This window comes from Pholcus phalangioides, unplaced genomic scaffold (genome assembly GCF_987345545.1).
Source record: "Pholcus phalangioides strain wild (caught in Gottingen) unplaced genomic scaffold, Ppha-v1.0 ptg000014l_1, whole genome shotgun sequence".
NCBI lineage: Eukaryota > Metazoa > Arthropoda > Arachnida > Araneae > Pholcidae > Pholcus > Pholcus phalangioides.
The window spans coordinates 7844828-7866231 of NW_028301607.1; the positions used below are offsets into that span (position 1 = coordinate 7844828).

Here is a 21404-nt window from a genome sequence, read left to right on the forward strand (position 1 = left end):
ATAGCAAAATAACCAGAAATTGTCTGAATGTGTCTCAGAAGCATGTTTGTTTTTCCCTTTATTTTTTGAAGGCGAGCAGTCCTCTGTTTATGTTTTCAAGTTCAAATGCTACAGTTCATGCAAAGGTTTGGACAGGAAACCTATTAAAGTTGTGTTTAGGCTTGAAAGGGGGTAAGTTTTTTTTTTTAGTTTTACTATTTTCAAATTGTAATATGGATTGATGTTGAATGTTGGTCAACACGTTTGGTTTGTGCTCAGGCTTTTTTTTAAATGTTGGACTCAAATCACTATAACAATACAGCCTCAAAATTTTTTGCTTTTCATGGCTCCCCATCGTCATTTATCCATTGCTTCCTAAAATGGTCAAGAAAAGAACTTCAAAGTTCTGTGCAGGTGCACATCAATGTTGCCAGCTTGTTGCATCACCCTTGATAATAGGTGGAGACTTCCCCTAGTTCTTTTGATGCAGAGTTTGAGAACTCCTGATTAACTCGCTGTGGTGGTCGAGTGGTTATAATGCCGGACTCGTGATGCGAGGATCCGGGTTCGAACCCCACAGTGGTGGTCGGCTGAAGTTGGTTTTCTGTGGTTCCCAACTTCAAAGCGCAAATGCGAGCCGATCTCCCCGTTAAAAAGTCTCGCCACAGAGAGCAACAGTCCTACAACGATAAATCATTCAAGCATAACACTTCACTCATAGTTAGTAAAACTGGGGGCAGATGACAGCACTACACATAACAAGCATTACACAGAAACAAAACTTTACGTCAGGTTGCACTACACGTACGCGCACATTCCCGCATGTACCGATTCGTTGGGGGGTTCCGGGGGGGTTGCATGTGTGGTGTAGCAGTAGTAGGTAGGGGCTCGGGGATCCATGATGTCAGCCACCTCGTTGGGCAATTTGCCTGTTGTGGCGTTGTATTTGTATTTGTATATGAAGTTAAAATTATTTAGTTGAAATTTATCAATTTGCAAATTATAATTTGGTAACAAATGGCCGTATTCACTGACAGAGTTTAAACTACAATCGCAGGTTAAAGGATTAGCGATCGACGCGGATTGGTTAAAATCCTCAATTTAATCAATCCGTTTCGATCTTCAATCCTTTCACCTATGATTGCTGTTTAAACTGTGTTGGTGAATACGGCCATAAGGGAGGTATAAATCACCAAATCTCAGCCTTCTTTTCCAAAAATATAGGGAATGTTGATAAAATATTAGAAATATGAGCATTTTTGATGGATTCACAAACTTTTTTCAGCATCCTTGATTTGATTTAACTATAATTTATGTTCCAGTTACAATCGTTATTTTTGGTTACATAAGTGACTAAGTGTTTTTAAACTAGCACAACTTTAACAATATAAATACATTAGGGCCACACTTTCCAGCATGTGCCGATTTATTAGAAACTCCATAGATGAGCGTATATGAAGTGCATGTAAGGTTAAGAAAAAGCTGCAATTGTTGAATTTCATATTAGGCTCTTTCATTGTAAATTTACAGTTTAAGAAAACAAAAATCATAGCATTCAACCTGGGTTGCTTTGTCAAACTCCCTTACGTGAGGAATAATTGATTTAACTTTTTTTCAGGTGGATGCAGTTTCTGAGCTGCACAATTTTATTAGTATCACGGGAATATCACATAACTTCTCATAATAACATCTGAGTGTGTCGGTACAATCTCACACTGGCAATCAAAGGATCTTCACATAATTCATTACACAGTGTTAGTGGATTACATATAGTTAGTGGCTATGATTTTGTCTGCATAGAAGTTAATTCTCATAATGAAATCTTCCATAGCAGTATTCTTCTTCATGCCTTAGAGCTGGCGAAAATAGTTGAACAATTTCACATACCGGCAGAAACTAGAGAAATAATTCATGAAGCTTTTGGCAGCTGAGACAAAAACTGTAATAGAGATATTTGATTTATTAAGTTTAAAATTATATAACAGCTACATGAATTGGGTGAAATGTTTTGCGGACTGGTGGGGTTAGAAAACATATGCTATAGACTAATCCACAGGCATCTGGTATAGCAGAAAAAGGCTTCCAGTGGATCGAGGCTCTGTTGTCAATACTTATGCGTGCATGCCTTGAGTTTTTATGAAAAGTACTATTTTCTTGCACTATGACTGGAGCCCCATTCATTCATGACAAGAATAAGCACTACTTACACAATCTTTCTGTCACTGTTACATTGAGTGCTATAAAAATCAGTTATAGTACTTATAGTTGCTCCATTAAATCTTTGAACTTTCCATGCAACTTAAAATTTCTAATTATGTCAAGTATGCTTCTAACCACCCGGAAGAAAATAAAAATGCAGATAGTCATTCACCATGATTAAGAACATAATTAAAAAGTTTTCCAAGCATTTTAATTGGCTGTTATATCTGATGTCTCCCAGCAGCTTTGGTGTTATTGCATTATTGTGTATGAAGCCTATGAAAAGCTTTTTCAAGTTCTTAACACATTTTTACCATAAAAAATATTATGCAATACAATTATTTTGCATAAACATGTATCTATTAATTACACTTTAAGATGTACAGTGAAACCTGCCTAAGACTGACACTGTATGAGACGGAAACCGGTCTTAAACTGAATTAAAATATAGTCTGTTCAATGATTAGTGCTTTGATTTGCACCTTTATAAAATGGAAATCTGTCTAAAACGGAATATTTCAGTCTCTTCACGTTCCGTCTCGTACAGGTTCACTGTATAATATTTTTTATATCCAGATTAACATTTTGGGTAGCAATTGAAATAATTTGTTTTGATATGAACACTTCATTGGAAAAATATATATTGCACATCCTGGTAAGATATATATATATTAATAATTATGCTAAAAAATATTGTTTTTAAAACTTATTTGTTATTATTTCACAACCAATGTGGTAGAATAACAAGCATTAATTCTATGTACTTCAATTAAATGATAATTAATGCACATTTTTATTTTCATCTGGTTTCTTCCACTGTCCAGGAAGAAACCCAACCCAAGTTACTATAGGGAGGTCTGTAAAAATTTTGGTGTGGGGGAATCCTGGAAGACCCACGGTGTCCAGAGATCAAGATCCTTAACACTGAAATAGCTCAAATTAGTTGGGGCAATCGAACAAAATGAAATAAAGTATGTTCTTAGCAAAATAACGAAGGCATAGGTTTGGGGGAAGGAATTTTTAAAAATTCCAAAACCTAAAATTATCTGGAACCTCAAACTTTCGAAACTCAAATTACCAAGACTATAGTACAATTATACTCTGATGAAATCAATTTTTTTGAAGTCTCTGTATGTATATTTCTATTCATCTTGATCCAGATTTCATTCAATAAAAGTATTGAATATAGGTCCAATCTAAGTTATTAAACTGGGATTTGACTGTATATAATTGTCTCCCAGGGTAAGTAAGAGATGCAACACATGGCCCTGACAGTTTATGTAGGAGTTGATAATTGTATCTTTATTGGTTCTCGTTTAGTTTATTTCTTGTGTTTTAATGTTTTAGTTTTCTGATACTGATGGATTTTCATTTGATTCAAAGAACTGATGTAGTTGGACAGCGTTCACTCGCTATCAAAATCTGTTCGTGTCCAGTTCGTGATTGTCGAAATGATGATAATGCTCAGACCACCTCAGGAAAAAGCAAGAAGGTGTTGATGAAACAGCATGAGAAGTCTTTGTTGATCAGCGAGAACATCAGTGCAGGATGTCCGGAAGTTCAAGAAAACTTGTGCTGTGAGTTTTTCATTATATTTTATTTACTATATTGCAGTGATTTGTTGCAATCGACCAGTAGTTTACAATCCCTATTTTCATCAATCCACACGCCCATTCTCCCATCAACGTTTTTTTTTAAAATTCTTATGACATAAATGTATGGAAGTACCATGGAACTTAAGGTTATGAATGATTCGCAAGATTAGCAAACGTTTTGAACAAATTGTGACTCAATAAATGCACAATGATTTGCATTATCAGCTAAAATTTTGAGCTTTGTTCACTCAGTTGAGCAGAAATGGCTCAACCAGTTTTATTTATTTTTTCCTCTTTTGCAGCTCGTCTTATGGACATAATGAGAACTTGTTGTCGGAACAGCAATGTGGAAGGCAAGTTGCCGAAAAATGTGAAGAAGAAGAACGGTTATTATATTATAACTGTAAGTTATTTTAAGTGAAAGATTTATTATAATGCTTACATTTATTGCCATTTCCAAAGTGACATACTAAGGTGAAAATTGTAACTGGTGGAACCTCTAACTTGGCACCTCAAAAGTATCTATGAACATGTGGACTTCAGCAGATGTCAAGTTAGCATGGTTTCATTTGATCTTACCCTCCCAATTTTTAAACATCATTTATGGCTTTACATGTATTTAGATGCAGGGTGTCCTGCAAATGTTAATGCAACTTGTATCTCATCAACCATCCATTGCAGAGGTATAGTTTCAATTCAAAAGATTACCTTCTACCAGTTTTGAGAGTGGAAATAATGTGTAACAAAATAAATAAAAAAAATTCTAAATTTTTATACGGTCTCCTTGTCCTAGCCCAATAGAAAAAATTCCAAGTTTCTGAGTGTGATATTTGCTGAGATAATCAAATTCAAAAATGGGAGAAAAAATTGGGGAAAGGGCAGCACAAATGATGGAAAGAAGCATTGCTCGTTAGTCTTTGCTGTTTTTTTTTTTTTTTTTTCAAGCTTTAATTTTTGAATTCAAATATCTCCAGTGAAAAACATGATTTTTTCTAATCAGAAGTTAGAGGACAGGAGTGACTGTATAGCAATTTAGACCTTTTTATTTTGTTACACACTGTATTCTCACTCTCAAGACTGGGACAGGGTAAATTTTGAATGCCTTTTGAGTATTTTTTAAACTGGTATCATATGTCAACGGCGAATGGTTAATGAGTTAAAGACAGCATTAGCACTTACAGGACATCCTGTACATAGTTGAACTATTCCATTCCATCGAATTAACAAAATAATAATCTTCTGCAATTTCTACAAAAAGTTTCAAAATAATCTTGAATTGTGGTGAATAAAGTATAAATTTATCGAAATATGTTATTTGCAAATGAGCAGAACATTAGGAAAACTTCTTTTTTTTTTACTTAAAAATTTAAAAATAACTATTTTTTAGCTCATCTCTCGCTTAAAAATTTCAGGTATCACCCATGCTTATCTATGACTTTTTACTTGTAGTCTGCAGGTCGAGTTTCCAGGCTCCAAAAACGTGGAAAATGGCCCTAGGTATGAGAAAGTATCTTTGACCAAGAAACGACAAAAAAAAAAAATTGTTGAAACATACGAGAGAAATATCATAAATTTATTAAGTGGCCAATCCATGAATAATTTCAAAAGATTTGTTTTCATGGCGAAATAGAGATCGCAGTGCGCATAGTGTGGTTAAGCTTATCTTCTTGTGCTAAGTTAAAAAAGTTTCTGCCTATTTAAATTTAGTATATGCCAACCACACATGAGAATAATAAACGTTGAGTTATCTAGGTTCTACTGTACTACTACTAAATGCACCTTGTAAATATTTCTCTGCTAACATATTGACTCATGTCTGAATGCAATGGTTAAAAAAAAAATCCATGTACAGTTTTCTTTTGGTAATGATGTATTTTGTACTTCTACAGGTAGCAGATAGAGAGGAGAAAGAATTTCTCATGAATATGGCTAAATTTTACAATCAGTTACGTTTCCAGGATAAGGTGAATGACAAAAGACAGTAAGCATTTCGTGTCAATATTTTTTTGAATACATCAATGCATCCACTGATATAAATAATCATGTGATAAATAAGAATTAGTGATGTTTTACCTGTTGTTTCCAATAGGTATGCACCCCCAAAAGTAAAGTACAGAATTAAAATTGGAAGGTAAATGTGTGTGTCGAAGGGGAAAATGTTGGAAATAAAAAAAAAATCAAAAAACAAACCTATTTTTGCAGCCTGTAGGGACGTTCACATTTGCAACCTCTTTACATGCTCTTTTGAACCACTCAGGGTGGAATTCACTGACATGGTTTAAACTATGGTTGCAATTTTTGGATGGAAGATCGACACTGATTAGTTAAAAGCCTGAATTTAACCAATCTGCTTCAATCTCCTGTCCAAAAATTGTGACTATAGTTTAAAACATGTTGGCGAATACCGACCGTAGGCACTTTTCAAATTGACAACATTATAAAACATTGTTTATTTGACACTTCATGAAAAAACGCTGTTTGAATTGGTTTTTTTATGGACTTACAGCATTTACCATTTCCCCCCTTCAATTAGTGAGGGGGGGGGGGGGGAATTCTCAAACCTTTTCTACCCGTGTTGTGCCTCTTTTCTCAATCAACGCTTATCCATAGCTCCCCAGAGCAGTTTAACAAAGAGTATCTTTGAAAAACCTTTGTAAAGGAGTGCTGTGCTCCTGACAAAAGTTGGTGGCTCTCCAGGGTGCTACGGCACACAATAGTTTGAGAACCCTTGAGTTAGTGGCAAAGTTGAGTTAAAAAATACCTAGCCAACTAGTGTATTTAGCTCTAGAAAAACACAAAGTTAAAAAATAAAAAAAATAATCCTGTTATTTGGTAAAAACTCTTGAAATTTCCTTCAAATGCTAAAAATTTCCCCGTTTACCAATTTTAGCCACGAGCTACCATCACAGACACAGACTCTAATGAATAATCTATTTACAGCCACACACACACCAGTGTCGTTGAAGGCCTAGTATTTTGTAGATGGCCGCTGTGGTGGTCGAGTGGTTATAGTGACGGACTCGCGATGCGAGGATCCGGGTTCGAACCCCACAGTGGTGGTCGGCTGAAGTTGGTTTTCTGTGGTTCCCAACTTCAAGGCGCAAATGCGAGCCGATCTCCCCGTTAAAAAGTCTCGCCACAGAGAGCGACAGTCCTACAACGATAAATCATTCAATCATAACACTTCACTCATAGTTAGAAAAACTGGGGGCAGATGGCAGCACTACACATAACAAGCATTACAGAGAAACAAAAAAAACTTCACGTCAGGTTTCACTACACGTACACGCATATTCCCGCATGTACCGATTCGTTGGGTGTTCCGCGGGGGGGGGGGGGTGTGGATGGGGTGCATGTGTGGTGTAGCAGTACAAAAAATGGTTCGGGGATTCATGATGTTCTTAAGTCAGCCACCTCGTTGGGCAATTTACCTGTTGTGGCGTTGTATTTATTTGTATTATTTGCATTGCTGATTGACTGAAAAACCGGAATTTCGGGATTTTTCACCAATCAGCAACGACGTTCCATTTTTAGTGCACAAAAATCCTAGCCCTAGGAGTCTGAAGTGGGATTAGAATAGCGAGGGGAAAATATACTTTTTATTGAAAATCATATATGCAAAATATGCCCTATCATGGAAAAATAGTGAAATATGATAAATATATGCAATATAGAAATGAATATAGAAATGCAAGTCCTAGTCGTGACTGTCCTCAAAGAAGAAAATTTTATGTTTATGTAGCAAAAGAAAAAACTTCTTTTGAATTCAGTGTCAGTTTGTTAATGTTCAGCAATATACACTTTTCTGAGGATCAAAGACTTTAATAAAAAAGGAAAATCACACCATACAGGGTGTCCTGTAAATTTTAATGTGGTCAATCAACTCATCAGTCGTTTGCTTTAAAGGTATGGTTCCAGTTTTTAAAAAAAAAATGCTCAAATTTCATAATATTTGGGATGTTTGCCAATCTCCCGTATAAATTTTGAATTTGAAAATACAAAATTAAAAGTGCATCACAAAATTAAAAAAAAAAAATTTTAAACTGTCCCTTAACTTCCAATTAGAAAGTTGTTTCTCGGTTTCCTGAGCCCAGCAAAAGAAATTCCATGTTTCTATGTGCAATATTTGCTTAGATATTTGAATTCAAAACTCAATTCAGAGAGGAAAAGGGAAAAAATAAATAGGATAAATGAGGGAAAGAGAAGCGTTGTCTGTTAGTTTATGCTGTTCTTTCCCAACTTTTTTTTTCCAATTTTTGAATTCAAATATCTAAGCAAATATTGCTCTTAGAAATTTGGATTTTATTTATATATTTGGCCTCGGGAGAGACAGGGCAACAACTTCCTGATTTGAATTTAGGAGACGGGCTGTATAAAAATGGAGATATTTTTATTTTGCGACACAATGTATTTTCAATCCCAAAACCAGTACGAGGAATTTTGAGCATTTTTTAAATTGGAACCATGCTTTTACGACAACAGTTGATGAGATAAAGGCCACATTAAGACTTACGTGAAATCCTGTTTAACAAATTTTTAATGCAGGAAAACTTATGTTGAACAAGTGACTTTGTTATATAGACTCAACTGTATACAATTTTTTTTTAGAAATCGAAGAGAAACAGACCAGTCCGATAGTACTGAAGAAACTGAGTGAAGTTTATATACTTATCCCCATGAAGTGTAGCAAGTTATTATATACATATATATTTTTCATATTATGAGCTTTCATCAGGTTTTTCTCATCCTGCGAAAAGGTTTCTCGTGTAATCATTTGTCAACGTGATAATTCTCTGCAATGGACTTGGTTTATTTCCCCCATGCATTTGTTAGAACAAATACACACACATCAAGAATGTAATTTCTTTTTTGTTCATGTTTGGAATTGTGGATGATTTGTCTTCCATGTCACTGTTAATTATAAGCAACGTGTTCAGGGTAATTTGATGTGCCAATACTTGATTAACTCCATCGAACAATTTTGTTTGAAAAACGATGTAAGTGTAGTCCAATGAATTTTTGTAGGGAAAAAAAATAACTTGATCTCAAAAAAAACAACTTGACATTGGTTTTGCTGTGATAAGTAATGATGTCGAGTCTTTTTTTTTTCTTGTTAATTGCGAGACTAACGCCATATTTACTATATTTACTCGAATCTAATGCACTTTTTTATCCTTTCCTCTAAAAATCTGAATTTTTCTCCCCCTCTTTTAACTGGGTGTTCGTCAGAGTCAAGCACAAATAGTCGCAAGGATTTTAAACTGAGCTTCTCTTGCTGCTGAGAACTGTGCTGATTATGAGAAGGAACATTTAGGTATTGTTTCCACCTCCTATAAAAGGAAGAACATTTTAAAAATTCAATACCATCATGCTCGGATACAAAAGGGTAATAATGTGTTATGAGCGAAAATGCAATTTAGTAAACCCTTGAATTTTAACAGGCTAATATGGGTGAAGGGAATAGTCGTTAAATTGTATTTTTTTTTAAATATAATATCAAAAATGGTTTTATTGCAAAATTTATCGCTATTGGCCCTGTAATAATGAAATAACTTACTGATTTATGTTATTTTTATATTTATGAACTGTTCATGTTAATTTTTGACGAGTTCAACACAACATCTGTGATCAAGATGATTATCCTGTACTTAGCCTTGTGGTGCCACACACAGTTTCAAACATCTGCAATATTTGCACGCCATATTTTTCGTAAGATTAAAGAGCAGAAAAAAAAGTTTCCAGTTTTCTCCCACTCACATGCTATTTGTCCGAAACTATTCAATGAATCTGCCCGAAATGTCTATGACATTCTAGTAAGAGGCTGTTATATGAGATACATCATCTATATGGTTTTATCGCAAGCTATGACTATGCTGTTCAAACAAAATTGTCTTCTTCCTGCCACCTGTTCCTGTCTTAGAATTTCATAACTTGGATCAGCGATTTATAAACTTTTTGTCCATGTCCCCCCCCCCCCATCATATTTTCTTCTCATCCCCCCAATCCTCTTCGAAACTACTCCCCCATCATCCAGGTGGGAGACCCTATTGATTAGATTTTTTTAGTAAGTTTATAATAAAAAATTTTTTTTAGTAATGGTGGTCTCTCTTTCCAGACCCCTCTCCCCCCCCCAGGCTAGAGTTGGTTAACTTTCTCTCTACTGAGGGCTCTATACAGGGTAGTCTGAACATCATTGGCCTAAGGCCAAAGTGGTGTTCTCTAGTATCCATACTAAGCTAGAGTTGACAGTTTGTACTGGGTGCATATCTAACAGCTCGTATCACAATTTACTGGCAGACCATTGATCCTAGAGACATGCTTCCAATTAGAAAAAGTATTCAGATAACGTGTGTGGACTTCAGATCTGTCATTCGTATTGGAAGGGGTTGTATAGTTATTAAAATAAAAAATTAACTTTTTATACAGGCAGTCTGTTCGAAGGCCATTCAAGTATTACGTCAGTAAATTTTTAGCCATTTTTAACCCCCCGTCAGCACTGCCCTCTACCTCCTAAGGGTTATTGGTGGGATCGATCAAAAACGTACGCAGGAGTGGGGGCATAGGATGCTCATGCACTCCCCCCCCCCCCCCCAAAGACAAAAATTATTTTTTTAAGGCAAAATTTTTGTAATTGAAATTTCAAAAGAAATTACCTGTATATGCTATTATAACCAATTTCTGTTAATTTCAATGCTTTTTGTTGGGTAAAGATGCAAAATTTCTCTCTAAGGAGTTCATTGTGACCCACCCTTTAAGCCATATATGGTAAACCGTTGACCCGCAGGCCAAATGTGGCCCTGAAGGTTATCTGATGTGGCTTGCCCCGACAAACCTAATTTTTTAAAAATGAACTAAGCGGCACATTCGCAAATTGCCGCTTAAATGACTGTGGCACAATTCCAGAACATTTAAGTGGCCCGTGGCATTTTCATATCACTGAAGTAGGCCTCAAAGATCACTTTCACATTCATAGATCACTCAAGTAACCCTTGACAGTTTCAGAACACTTAAATGATCCGTGGCATATTTATAGATCCCTTGAGTGACATGTGGCACAGTTTTAGAGCACTTAACCCATTTGCATCATTCGCAAAAATAGGCATAGTTCGCAAGCATCAAAACCACAAATCTGTCTCTCTGTAGGCTGTCCTCTCTTAACAGCCTGTCATGGCTCCCTCTCCATTCAATTTTAAGTTGTGCTCAAAATATCCAGAAAATATCTGTGCTGCCATTATCCCAAAAACAAGAATGGCTCACTACCACAATACTTTTTTTAGAAGTAAAAGGAAATAATTTGCAAAATTTTATTCGTTGAATCTGAAATATGTTCAGTTGCGGCAGCCGAGACATGAAGTGCACATTAGGCTCGAGTAAATACTGTGATATCTTGTTCTGACATTTCAGTGTCTGTGAAATTTGTTGATTTGTCGGAATGATATGCTGATTATATTAAAAAAATTAATGTTGATTTTTGTTTATTATATATTTGAATGTTGTTGTAACGATTACTTTGAAAAAGTGAGAGATATCTGTTAATTTTCTTTCAAAGAGAAGACATTTGTTGTATCTGCCGAATTATTGTCAGTGGTAAATTCGGAGTACTTAAATTGTGGCTCAATGAACCGATTTTTCGGAATAGTCTATTGGTAGTTTGCATTTTTGTTTTTTTAATTTTTTGGTGTATCTGAAGTTGACTTGAAATGAAAATGCTGCTTTCTGAAATGATGTTTTGCACTGGATGGAATAGTTATTCAGAAAGAAAACGTTGTTCGCACGAGAAAAATTAGTCTGCAAAGAAATTTTACTTTAATTGATGTATTTAATTTGTTTTGCGCAGGCAGGAACTTGTTTGCCATCTTTTGTATGAGATAATTTAAAACTTTTTTTGTACTTACCATTTAATGAACATTAGTTTGTGTGAGATTTTTGTATGCATTTATACAGTAGGAGCTCGAATTTGTAATTTTTATCAACCACTTTACAAATCAAAGACTGAAATTTGAACAAATATTTTCAGGAGAGTTTTTCAAAGTAAAGATTACGGTGTTATATTAAAAGAAACCGTCTTATTTCAAATAAATCCAGTCATAGTTTTACCCTCTGATAGGAATTCTTCTGATTTACGATCTTTCGTGTACTGGATTTCAAAGTATTCAAAAGCCTTGGTAGTATATAGTACTCTCGTTTCTTTACCTGGATTTAGCACCATGGTTGTAACATGAAATTGATTTCTTTGTTTTTTTATCAGAGTAATTACGCATTTAAAACGTCTGAAAAATGTTGCCCCTCTCAGATCCTGGGGCAGGCCCCCCCCCCCCTGAGTTAGGAGTTTAGGTAGCGATCAGTCAATGTACAGGTTGGACAAGGAGTGCTGGACACATTGTAAGAATAATAAATCAACCAATTGACATAAAAAGAGGTGGTTTGCACTAAATTAATTATCATGGCATTGAATTTTATTTATTTATATTTTGATCAATTCTAAAATTTCAAATTTCACTCACAGGTGGTGCTGTAGAACAAATAATGGCAACATATAAAATCAAACTGTGCATATCACGAATTGCGTTAAAATTTCTATATTTCAACACACGAACAGTTTTTCACGCAAGGTAAAATGGGCATTCATATTAGAATGCTATAGTTTTATGTAACAAACTTTGTGTCATAAACATTAATTATGCGAGGCTTGTGTTGTATTCTATGTGTTATGTTAAGTTTTTTGTTTTACAGCGCCACCTGTGGTGAAATTTAAACTTTTTTTTAAATGTACCAAAAAAAACCTAGGTTATAAGTATTTTAGAACAAAACTCACATTTTTATGTCAATTGGTTGATTTGTCCAGGACTTTATATGTCCAGAACTTCTTGGCCTTCTACCTCATTTTTTGTCATGTCAATAGTAAAACCATTTTGAGTGTAGTCATAGGCTCGTGACTGTTCAACATTACGACTGTCACTGAAGAGTAAGATAATTTCAGTAATTGAAAAAGTTCTCAGTATTTTACGAGCCATTTTTTTTTCTTTCATCCTCCAATTGGATGTCCATGTCACCTGTGCATCATAGTGATCGCCAACTCTTCATACCTTGTTCACCCCCAAATTTGATTCTGAATCCTGTGGACACACCACCGTAATTTTTTTAAATTTCACTGATCCTATCGGTTGGTGACTTCTGATCTACATATCTCATTGGCTGGCCATCAGAAAAAAAGTTATATGAATTGTAGTTTTTCACTGATGCAGACGTAACTCGATTACATGCATATCATCATCATTTCATCCTTCATTGCATCAAGGCCTCCTTACAAGCCAAATCTATTGTATTTAAATTGAATTTCATAAAGATTAATGTATGAAATTAATCGTTGCAATTAAGTCAAGGTGTAATTTTTTCCGGATGCTGCGCAATAGTATTTTTAGATGGTGGTAGTCTTTTTTTTGGCAACTACAGATTTGAGAGACTAAGAAATTTTGTTCTTTGTATCAAGAAGACTGAAAATTCAAATTCGGGAGATATAATTCTGGTATTCGAGAAACCATTGGTCTCACCCTGTGTAAGATTATTGTAGCGTTTTCCCTCCATTTCTATCTACACTGGCTTCCAAAAGTTAAGCATGCAATGGCTTATATAACATAATGTATAATGACAACATGTTAATCTTGCCCCTCTAGGTGAATGGCTTGTGGTACACAAACAAGTGGTACTCTGGCATACAGTCTGGTTCATGTGGAGTTTTCGGCACACAGTACTGGCAAATATTGCTTTACGAAGTGATACTGCGACCATGGATCTAAAAGCTGTGAACATATCTCGTGATTTCACTTGGTCATTATAGCAATGTACACACCCACACCAATCATCAGAAGGGTTGGTAACCCTTGGTAATTGGTTTAGGTCTGATAAACTGTTTGACTCGTTTCCATAATTGGTATATTGCTGTAGTAGACAAGCAGAATCAACAAGCGACCTCCACAACTTCTTCATTCCATGATTGCACCTTTATTTGGTAAGACAATATCTGCCAGTTCTGTGTGCCGAAGGCTCCACATAAAGGAACTGCATGCCTGAGTATCATACGTTAGTGTTCCGCTAATCGTCCAATCGAGAGCAGCAAGATTAAAGTGATGTCGTTATGTTTTATGATCTGCCATGTACTTAACTGTTGGAAGCCAGTGTAGTTGAGTCTGTGAGGCCTGTTTTCTTCTATCAACGAAAGCTAAAGAACCAATGGGTGTTTGAGTATACATCGTAATCCATTATATTTGATTACAAATGACCCATTCATTTAGTTGTTGGCAATGCAAAAACCACGACAGCACTGAAAAACCCAAGGCCAAATATTATTGTTCAACGAAACAAAATTAGATCTAGTCAAAAGTAATTTTTGAGTCTGAAATTTAGTCTGTATCTTAATTAGAAGTCTTGGATTTTCCATCAGTAAATCCAGAAGTATACATAAGTTTCCCGAAATCCATTCGAAGCTTCCAGTAGATGATACCACGGTGCCTGTGCAGCTGGTCAGTGTGGGCGGAATCAACTGTGGTATCACCTTTTGGTAGCTTTTTATGTAACTTCTGTATTGCTGAACATATCCAGTGGTTAAATTTATGTGAGTGAATGAGTTGAAGTATGTCGAGATAATTTTTCACTGTCTTCGTGAATCGGCCAGTTTTTTTCACATTAGATTAGTCAAATTTTGAGAATTTTTTTTTGTGTGTGGTTGGAATAGCGACATTTCGAAATTGTTCTTGGTCTCGTTCTAATAGACTGTCAGAATGTATTAATTTTCTCAATATAAAGTTATTGAAAATATTTCGTATTGAATATAACTTTTGAAAAAGGAAAGTTACCTTTGTACCCTGCGATTGATAATTTGAATGCTGATGGTGCCTTAATCAAATTCAACGATATTTTTCTTGATTATTAAGTTGTTGTTGTTTTTTTTCGAAATTGTATGTAACCAATATTAAGGGTGCACAGCCTTTTCAGTCTGCGGACCAGATATGTAGTATTTTTGCCAGGGCCCGAAATCAGAACATATATAGTGAGCATGTAACCTTTTGTCTGTTCCAATTAATTTTATGAAATTTCCTATTTTTTCCGATTTTCAACGAGTTATACTTAAATTTATATTTTTTTACTGAAATCAAAGATTAGAAATTGCGATCATTATTTATGATTAACAATTGTCATATAAGTATATTCATTTCAGATATTTGTCAAACATATATACAGTAGACTGTCGCTAATCCAGCACATATCAGACCTGGGTGAGTCGGATTACTGGAAAAATCCCATTTAAATAACAAACTTTTGCATGCAGACTCTTCCACGCCAGAAGGAAACCCCACCTAAAATCGTCGGATTACTAGACAGGCTGGATTATCAAACGCCTACTGTATATATATATTTTTTTTGGTGAATTGCAAAGTGAGTTTTGGTAGATCTCTTATATCCCTTCATTTGTGATTTTTCAGCAACTTCACTCATTTCATTTTTTTTTTTGGCTATAATTAGCTTTTTTTTTTCTTCTCCAAAAATTAGCAACTTTACTTCCCCTTGATAATTTCTTTGGCTATAATTAAACAACTTTACTTCCTTCGACAATATTTTTTGGCTATAATTGGTAATGAACTGTATGGATCCTGTGATTTCCCGTATTTAATTGATATGGAAGAATAATCAGTTACTACCAATAATTCTTGACTTGAACATCTTTCGTGGGCTGGATTTGTCCCACGGGCCAGAGGTTGTGCACCCGTGATCAAGATGTTGAAGTTTTTCGAGACTGATATACTGAACAATTTTTTGTGTATTTTTTTCCTATTGCTTATTTGACCGTATAAAAGAAGAAAAGAAAAAAAACCAAAGTCATCGTTAGATAATTAGATTGTGTAATTCAACGTGGCTTCAATAGCCAACATGCATGCAGCTGTGATATAATATTGGTTTAAAAAATCCCAAATTGTTGTATTCAATCGCAACTCTCACTTACCGTTTGCATTTTGCTGGCGAAGTGCTTATAGCAGTGAGTGTGTTGGTTGTATTGTCGATTTACACAAATTTTCCGAGCAAACTAAATTCAGACCAAATGGTTTCATGAGCGATCTTTCGTGGCAATGTTCATGTGTCAGTCATTCATTTATTTGCTCAAGTATGTTTTTCATTTTGATTGATTTGTACTCTTTTTACTTTTTTATACGAGTAATGATTCTTGTAGTCAATATTTAACCTCGATTATTTGTTACGTATTTTTCTTTCGTTTTTCCACGTAGTGATTGTTTCATTTATTATTCAAGTTGGGTTGACGGTAAATATATACTGATTTACAATTGAGAATTTGTTGTTTCAGATACAAATTTTTTTGCTTTAATATGTGCATGTTGAATCATCCTTTTTTTCTTTTTTAAATTTTGTATTGTTTGATCATATATTAATAAAAGCATTCCTTTCAAATAACTCGTTGGTTATGATTCTGTATTTGTAGACAGGTTCTGTGTTCGAGAAATCTACAGTTTAGCGGCTAGCACAAGGGGGCCCTCGACTTCTAGAAGAGTGCTGGCCGCTTCACTGGTTTTAAAACGTTTCGCAGGCCACTTAAGTGATCTGTAAATCGGCTGCAAATGCGTTGCACCACTTTCTTCTTTCCGGAAAATGAGTCGTTTATTTTGACCTAAAAGGCCCAATTAAAGAATGAATGAATTGTAGAGTTCATTAATGATTAGCGAGTATTGCGTGACCAGGGATGTTGTTTTTTTTTCCAATTTTACCCCGTTTCTCTCAACTAACGAATGCCATAGAAATTTATAAGCTATTCTGCTTTGGTCAAACTATGCCTGGAAATCTTGAATGGTGGGACGAGGGCCCTCTCTGATAGCCTATTCATCATATCTGTGCCGATTCTATAACATTAGTGCGCGCTATAAGCAAATGACTTTAAATTCTCTGGCGGCCTTTTTTGGCTAGAAAAATACAACGGATCCAGCAGAATTCATTTAGACGGCTGGGAATAATATCATCAAAGGTTATGCAAAATAAAAAGTTTAGGTTATTATATGATGATCAAGGTGAATAATATATTAAAAATATTGTGAAAATGGGGTATCGATTAAACATATACTGTATATATACAGTCAAACCTCGTTAATGAGTCACTCTTGGGAGAGCACAAATATGACTTAGTAAACGGAGTGACTCGTTAAACGGAGTGAGCCATAGCTGTGCCAATTCCTGCCTGAGGACAATCGGGTGACCCGGTAAGCGGAGTGGCGTGTTAACCGGGTGACTTACTAACGAGGTTTGACTGCATATACATACAGGGCGTCCATAATTAAAAGACCCTTTTTTGAAGTAGCCTACAGGTGAAACCAGTCATCAGAAAATTGAAATTTTGTGGAGGACTTCGTGTGAAGTGGATGGGAATTTGTTTCGGGGGGGAGGGGTTATTGCACATGTCGTCACCAGAGGGCGTTTTATTAAAAAATGAAAAGCGTTTACAATTTTTAACAATTGTTAAATATCTTCACAATTGTTACTGCAACAAAACATGTTCTACATGATGACCATCATTTTCAGATACCATGTGAAATCGCAAGATGGGATGTTCCACAACTGACAGAAGTGTGTGCGGGGAAATGTTCAGCACGTGGCGTGGAATGCTGCTGCCTTTAAGGTCGGGTAAAGTTCTTGGATTGTCACGACTTACAAGACGTTTCAAGTGCCCCCCCCCCCCCCAGGCAAAAATCGGGTGGATTAAGGTCCGGGGAGGCCGTACATTAGGTGAAGTGCCGGCTGATGTTCTTCTGTAAAATGGGTTTCAAGGACATTCTTAACACGCACTGCAATGTGGGGGGAGGAGCTCCGTCTTTCATAAAGATTGTGTCTGCAAGGCAGTGACGTGCTTGCAGAGCCGGAACAATTTCGTTCTGCAACAGCAATGCATATCGCTTCCCGGTGATCAAACATGTCGCTGGACCTATAGAACAAAACAAAACTCCTCGTAGAAGTAGGGACCGAGAATAAATGATGCCGGAAATCCACACCATACCGTCACTTTTGATGAATGCAACGGAACCTCTAACGGATTTTCCAGTTTCCAAATTCGGCGGTTGTGGGTATTGACTGCACCATCCAAGTGAAAATGCGCTCCGTCAGTCCAGAGGATATTCCAAGGCTATTCTGAATCGACCTCAACGCAAGCGAGAAATTGCAGTGACAACCGTAGTCGAGAGTCATAATCATGTGGAAGCAACCGCTGCACAAGTGAAAGTTTGTACGGATAATATCGGAGGATATTCTGCATGATCTTATGGACATTTGAACGTGGCCCATCCAACGCCTGTGCTACACGCCTGAATTACATTTCAAGATTTGGCAATTTCGCAAGTGCTTTTTGTCCAAAGGTTGCTATTCGGAAATTTTCCACGAGGAAGTTACGCCACTGCACAACACAGTCGGAATTTTTTCTTCTTCTTTTTCATGCGAAGAAACGAAAATGGTGATTATCAGTGATTATCAATCGTATGAAAACACCCAGAGATGGCGCTTTTTCCTTTGATTCAAAGCCAGTCATTTTTTCTGCTGACTGCGTTTCATTTTCTTTCCTACATGATTTCGGTAAGAACGAAAATTTAAGAAAGCTTCGTGGGAAAAAAACGGGACACTCAGGACGGGAGAAATTACGTGTGAAAATACGGGAATGTGTGTGTCCCTGGAACATGATCTGGTCATATGGTCACTCCATTCATATTGCATCAGTACTTCGTAGCGTTCGGGAAAAAGAAAGGGGAAAAAAAACTGCATAAGGAAACCTAAGAAAAAAGGGGTCTCATGATATTCGTCTAAATTTCTCGTTTAAACAGAATTTTCCCCTCTTACAACGTTCTGTAATGTCACATGTTTTTTGGAAAGTGAAAAAACGTTATAAGCGGGATGCGCAGTATTTCATTGAACGAAATCCCGTTTCATCCGGTCGGGGTATTTTACCTTTTTATTTTCCAGTGGCGTTTCCGCTGTGGTGGTCGAGTGGTCATAGTGACGGGCTCGCATCGCGATGGCCCTGGTTCGAACCACAGTGGTGGTCGGCTGAAGTTTGTTTTCTGTGGTTCCCAACTTCGAGGCGTGAATGCGAGCCGATCTCCCTGTTAAAAAGTCTCGCCAAAGCTCTCCCAAGACGCTTATACAAACATTCAGCCATTACAATTCCCTCACGGCACTTCCGAAATAGAGATGGCAGCACTGAAAAATCACACATAACCCTTAGATATGCAAATCTATTAGGCACACATGCGGCACAACTCACTAGGTAGTGAATTGCTGAGTGGTGGTGAGCACGAGGTCCCTGTCTTCGAGTTGGAATTTTCATTCGTTCTTGCTACCGACCGGAATCCTTAATTTTCACGTAATAAAATTTCACCTAGGGTGACCATATCACCCGTACTTCCATTTCCCGGGACATTCCCGTATCATCCCATGATTTTGGCCGTTTTTCCAATTTTTTTTTAACTGACCCGTTACTCCCAGCATTTTTCGTCATTGGCAAAAAATTGTCAGCAATTACTTGCAAATTTTACTTTTATTTGCTGCCATTTTTTGCGGCAACTAGGGGATTTCTCCCGTATTTGATGTCCAAATTTCACGAATTTCTCCTTGAGAAATATGGTCAGCCTACTTTTGCTGAAGATGAAAAGGGCACCCCCGAAAATATTTTCGCCTTCGCCCCCCCCCCCCCATAAGAAAATAATCAGTGGAAAGATTTATGTATTTTTCTCCGAATTCGTGTGCACAGGAGAGATTTGTGATGGGAAACGCTCTACTTCCCAAAAGTCCTGCCGAACCCCGCACGCACCTCGTCCATATTCCTCTGCGGAACTTATAACGAATCGGTGCGTGTTGGAACGTGTGTGTGCGAACCTGTCGCCAAGTTTTTTTTCTGCGTAATGTTTGTTCTAGTGCTGCTATACGCCATCTATTCTTCAAACTGTGAGTGAAGTGTGATAATTGCATAATTACATCGTTGCAGGCCTGTTGCTTTTTAAAAGAGGAGATCGGGGGATGGGCCATCTCTTGGGCCATGCAACCCGTGTGGTCGCACGGGCACCGCTCTAAGATGGGCGCAAAATCAGAGTTGAAAGGGCGAAAAATTTTCGATCAAAAAAATAAATGAAAGAGAGAAAAAAAAAACATGGACAGGGTGCCAAAAAGAAATAGATCTCGCAATGGTAGAGATTTTTGTTCTCGAGCCGCCGCCCCCCGTGTTTTGTGAATGCAAAGTTTGACGACGACGTGCTAAGGATGAAACGACGCTTTGCTTTTCTTCGCGCTCGATGTCGATAGAAACGATAATCGCGGGAAGAATCGAATCTCCAAGTTCCTTAAAACGAATGCTTCCATTTGTAGCACATCAAAGTGTACTTCGCTTCTAATTAATGTGCCTGCGTCCGGGGGAGAAATCGACCTTCGCGACGGATTTCTATTATTAGGGAATCTCCACTTACGAACGTTTTCAAGCCAATCAACAGAAATATCGATTGAGATTTTTCTCTCCGTACAGTTTTTAGTTCACTTTAAAATTACATTTAATAGTGTTTTTAATTTCAGATCGTTTTGCAAAATAACCCATGTTACAGTCGAATCCCGTTATAACGAACTCCAAGAGACCGGAGAAATCATTTCGTTATGACTAAATTTCGTGATAAAGGAATTCCAGGTTTTTGCATATTGTGCCTATGTTAACTTATCTGCGGGGGTTAGAAAAGTGTTCGCTAAAACGAGATTTTCGCTATAACGGTATTCGTTGAAACGGCATTCGACTGTATTAGACACCTTCGCATTCGAAGCGAAAACCAGTGACGAAGTATAAAATATGTATCGTTATAGAGGGATTTATCGTTATGGCGCGTATGGTTGCGCGTGGTTTCACTGCATTCGACTTTGCTAGCAGGATTTCATCTGGATGTAGATAACGGTGGAATATGAAGGCAAAATATTTATTTCGGCCTTAATAAGCCGTTTCAGCTAATCAAAGACTCATATGGCATACTAGTGGGGCTGGCGTCATATCTCGCTTATTTTGTCCCATTTTGTCAAAGTGCTATGAAAAGTGGCAAGTGACAGAACCAGCTTGTTGACGAATTGTACAATATTGAAGCAACAAAAAACCCCAATGTGATTCATCAACAAATAAGTCAAGTACCCCATGCGGTCCCCAGTCTGGAGCCCTGTAGCACCTCCCTTCCGTGAGGGCCACGAGAAATTTTCATTTTTATTCATTTCACCAGTGATTGAAATCCAAGGGCCTAACCTAGGAGCGAGCACCCAATACGAAGATTTTCGGTGGACCCCCGTAAGTGGATTTGTACAGGGCTTCCGCTTTTGCAAACGTTTTACTACTTAAGCAACAAAAAATAATGAGACCCATCAAGGAACCGCCGAAATGAAACCCGTAAACTTCCAAATTCCCCCTCCAACTTGGACGCTTGTCGGACATCGCCCCCTTGGAGGGCCACGAAAAATTTTCACTTGCATTCATTTTATCGGCAAAAAAATCCAGGGCTCCCAACCAGTGGGCAATATCTTCCCTTGGTGGGCGATGGAATGGTCATGGGGAGGGGGGCGAAAGAACCAACG

At 36.9% G+C, this 21404-nt stretch overlaps 1 protein-coding gene across 1 annotated transcript in view; it reads left to right on the forward strand.

Moving 5' to 3' along the window:
* The window catches only part of LOC149078074 (uncharacterized), a 44402-nt gene extending 35582 nt beyond the window's left edge, over positions 1–8820 (forward strand). Inside the window, exons 15-19 of the mRNA XM_089241664.1 lie at positions 72–171; positions 3562–3755; positions 4076–4176; positions 5663–5754; positions 8382–8820. Coding sequence (XP_089097790.1) covers positions 72–171; positions 3562–3755; positions 4076–4176; positions 5663–5754; positions 8382–8430 — 536 coding nt within the window. The 3' untranslated portion in view covers positions 8431–8820. The remainder of the gene's footprint in view (positions 1–71; positions 172–3561; positions 3756–4075; positions 4177–5662; positions 5755–8381) is intronic.
* Positions 8821–21404: the final 12584 nt, after the last annotated feature.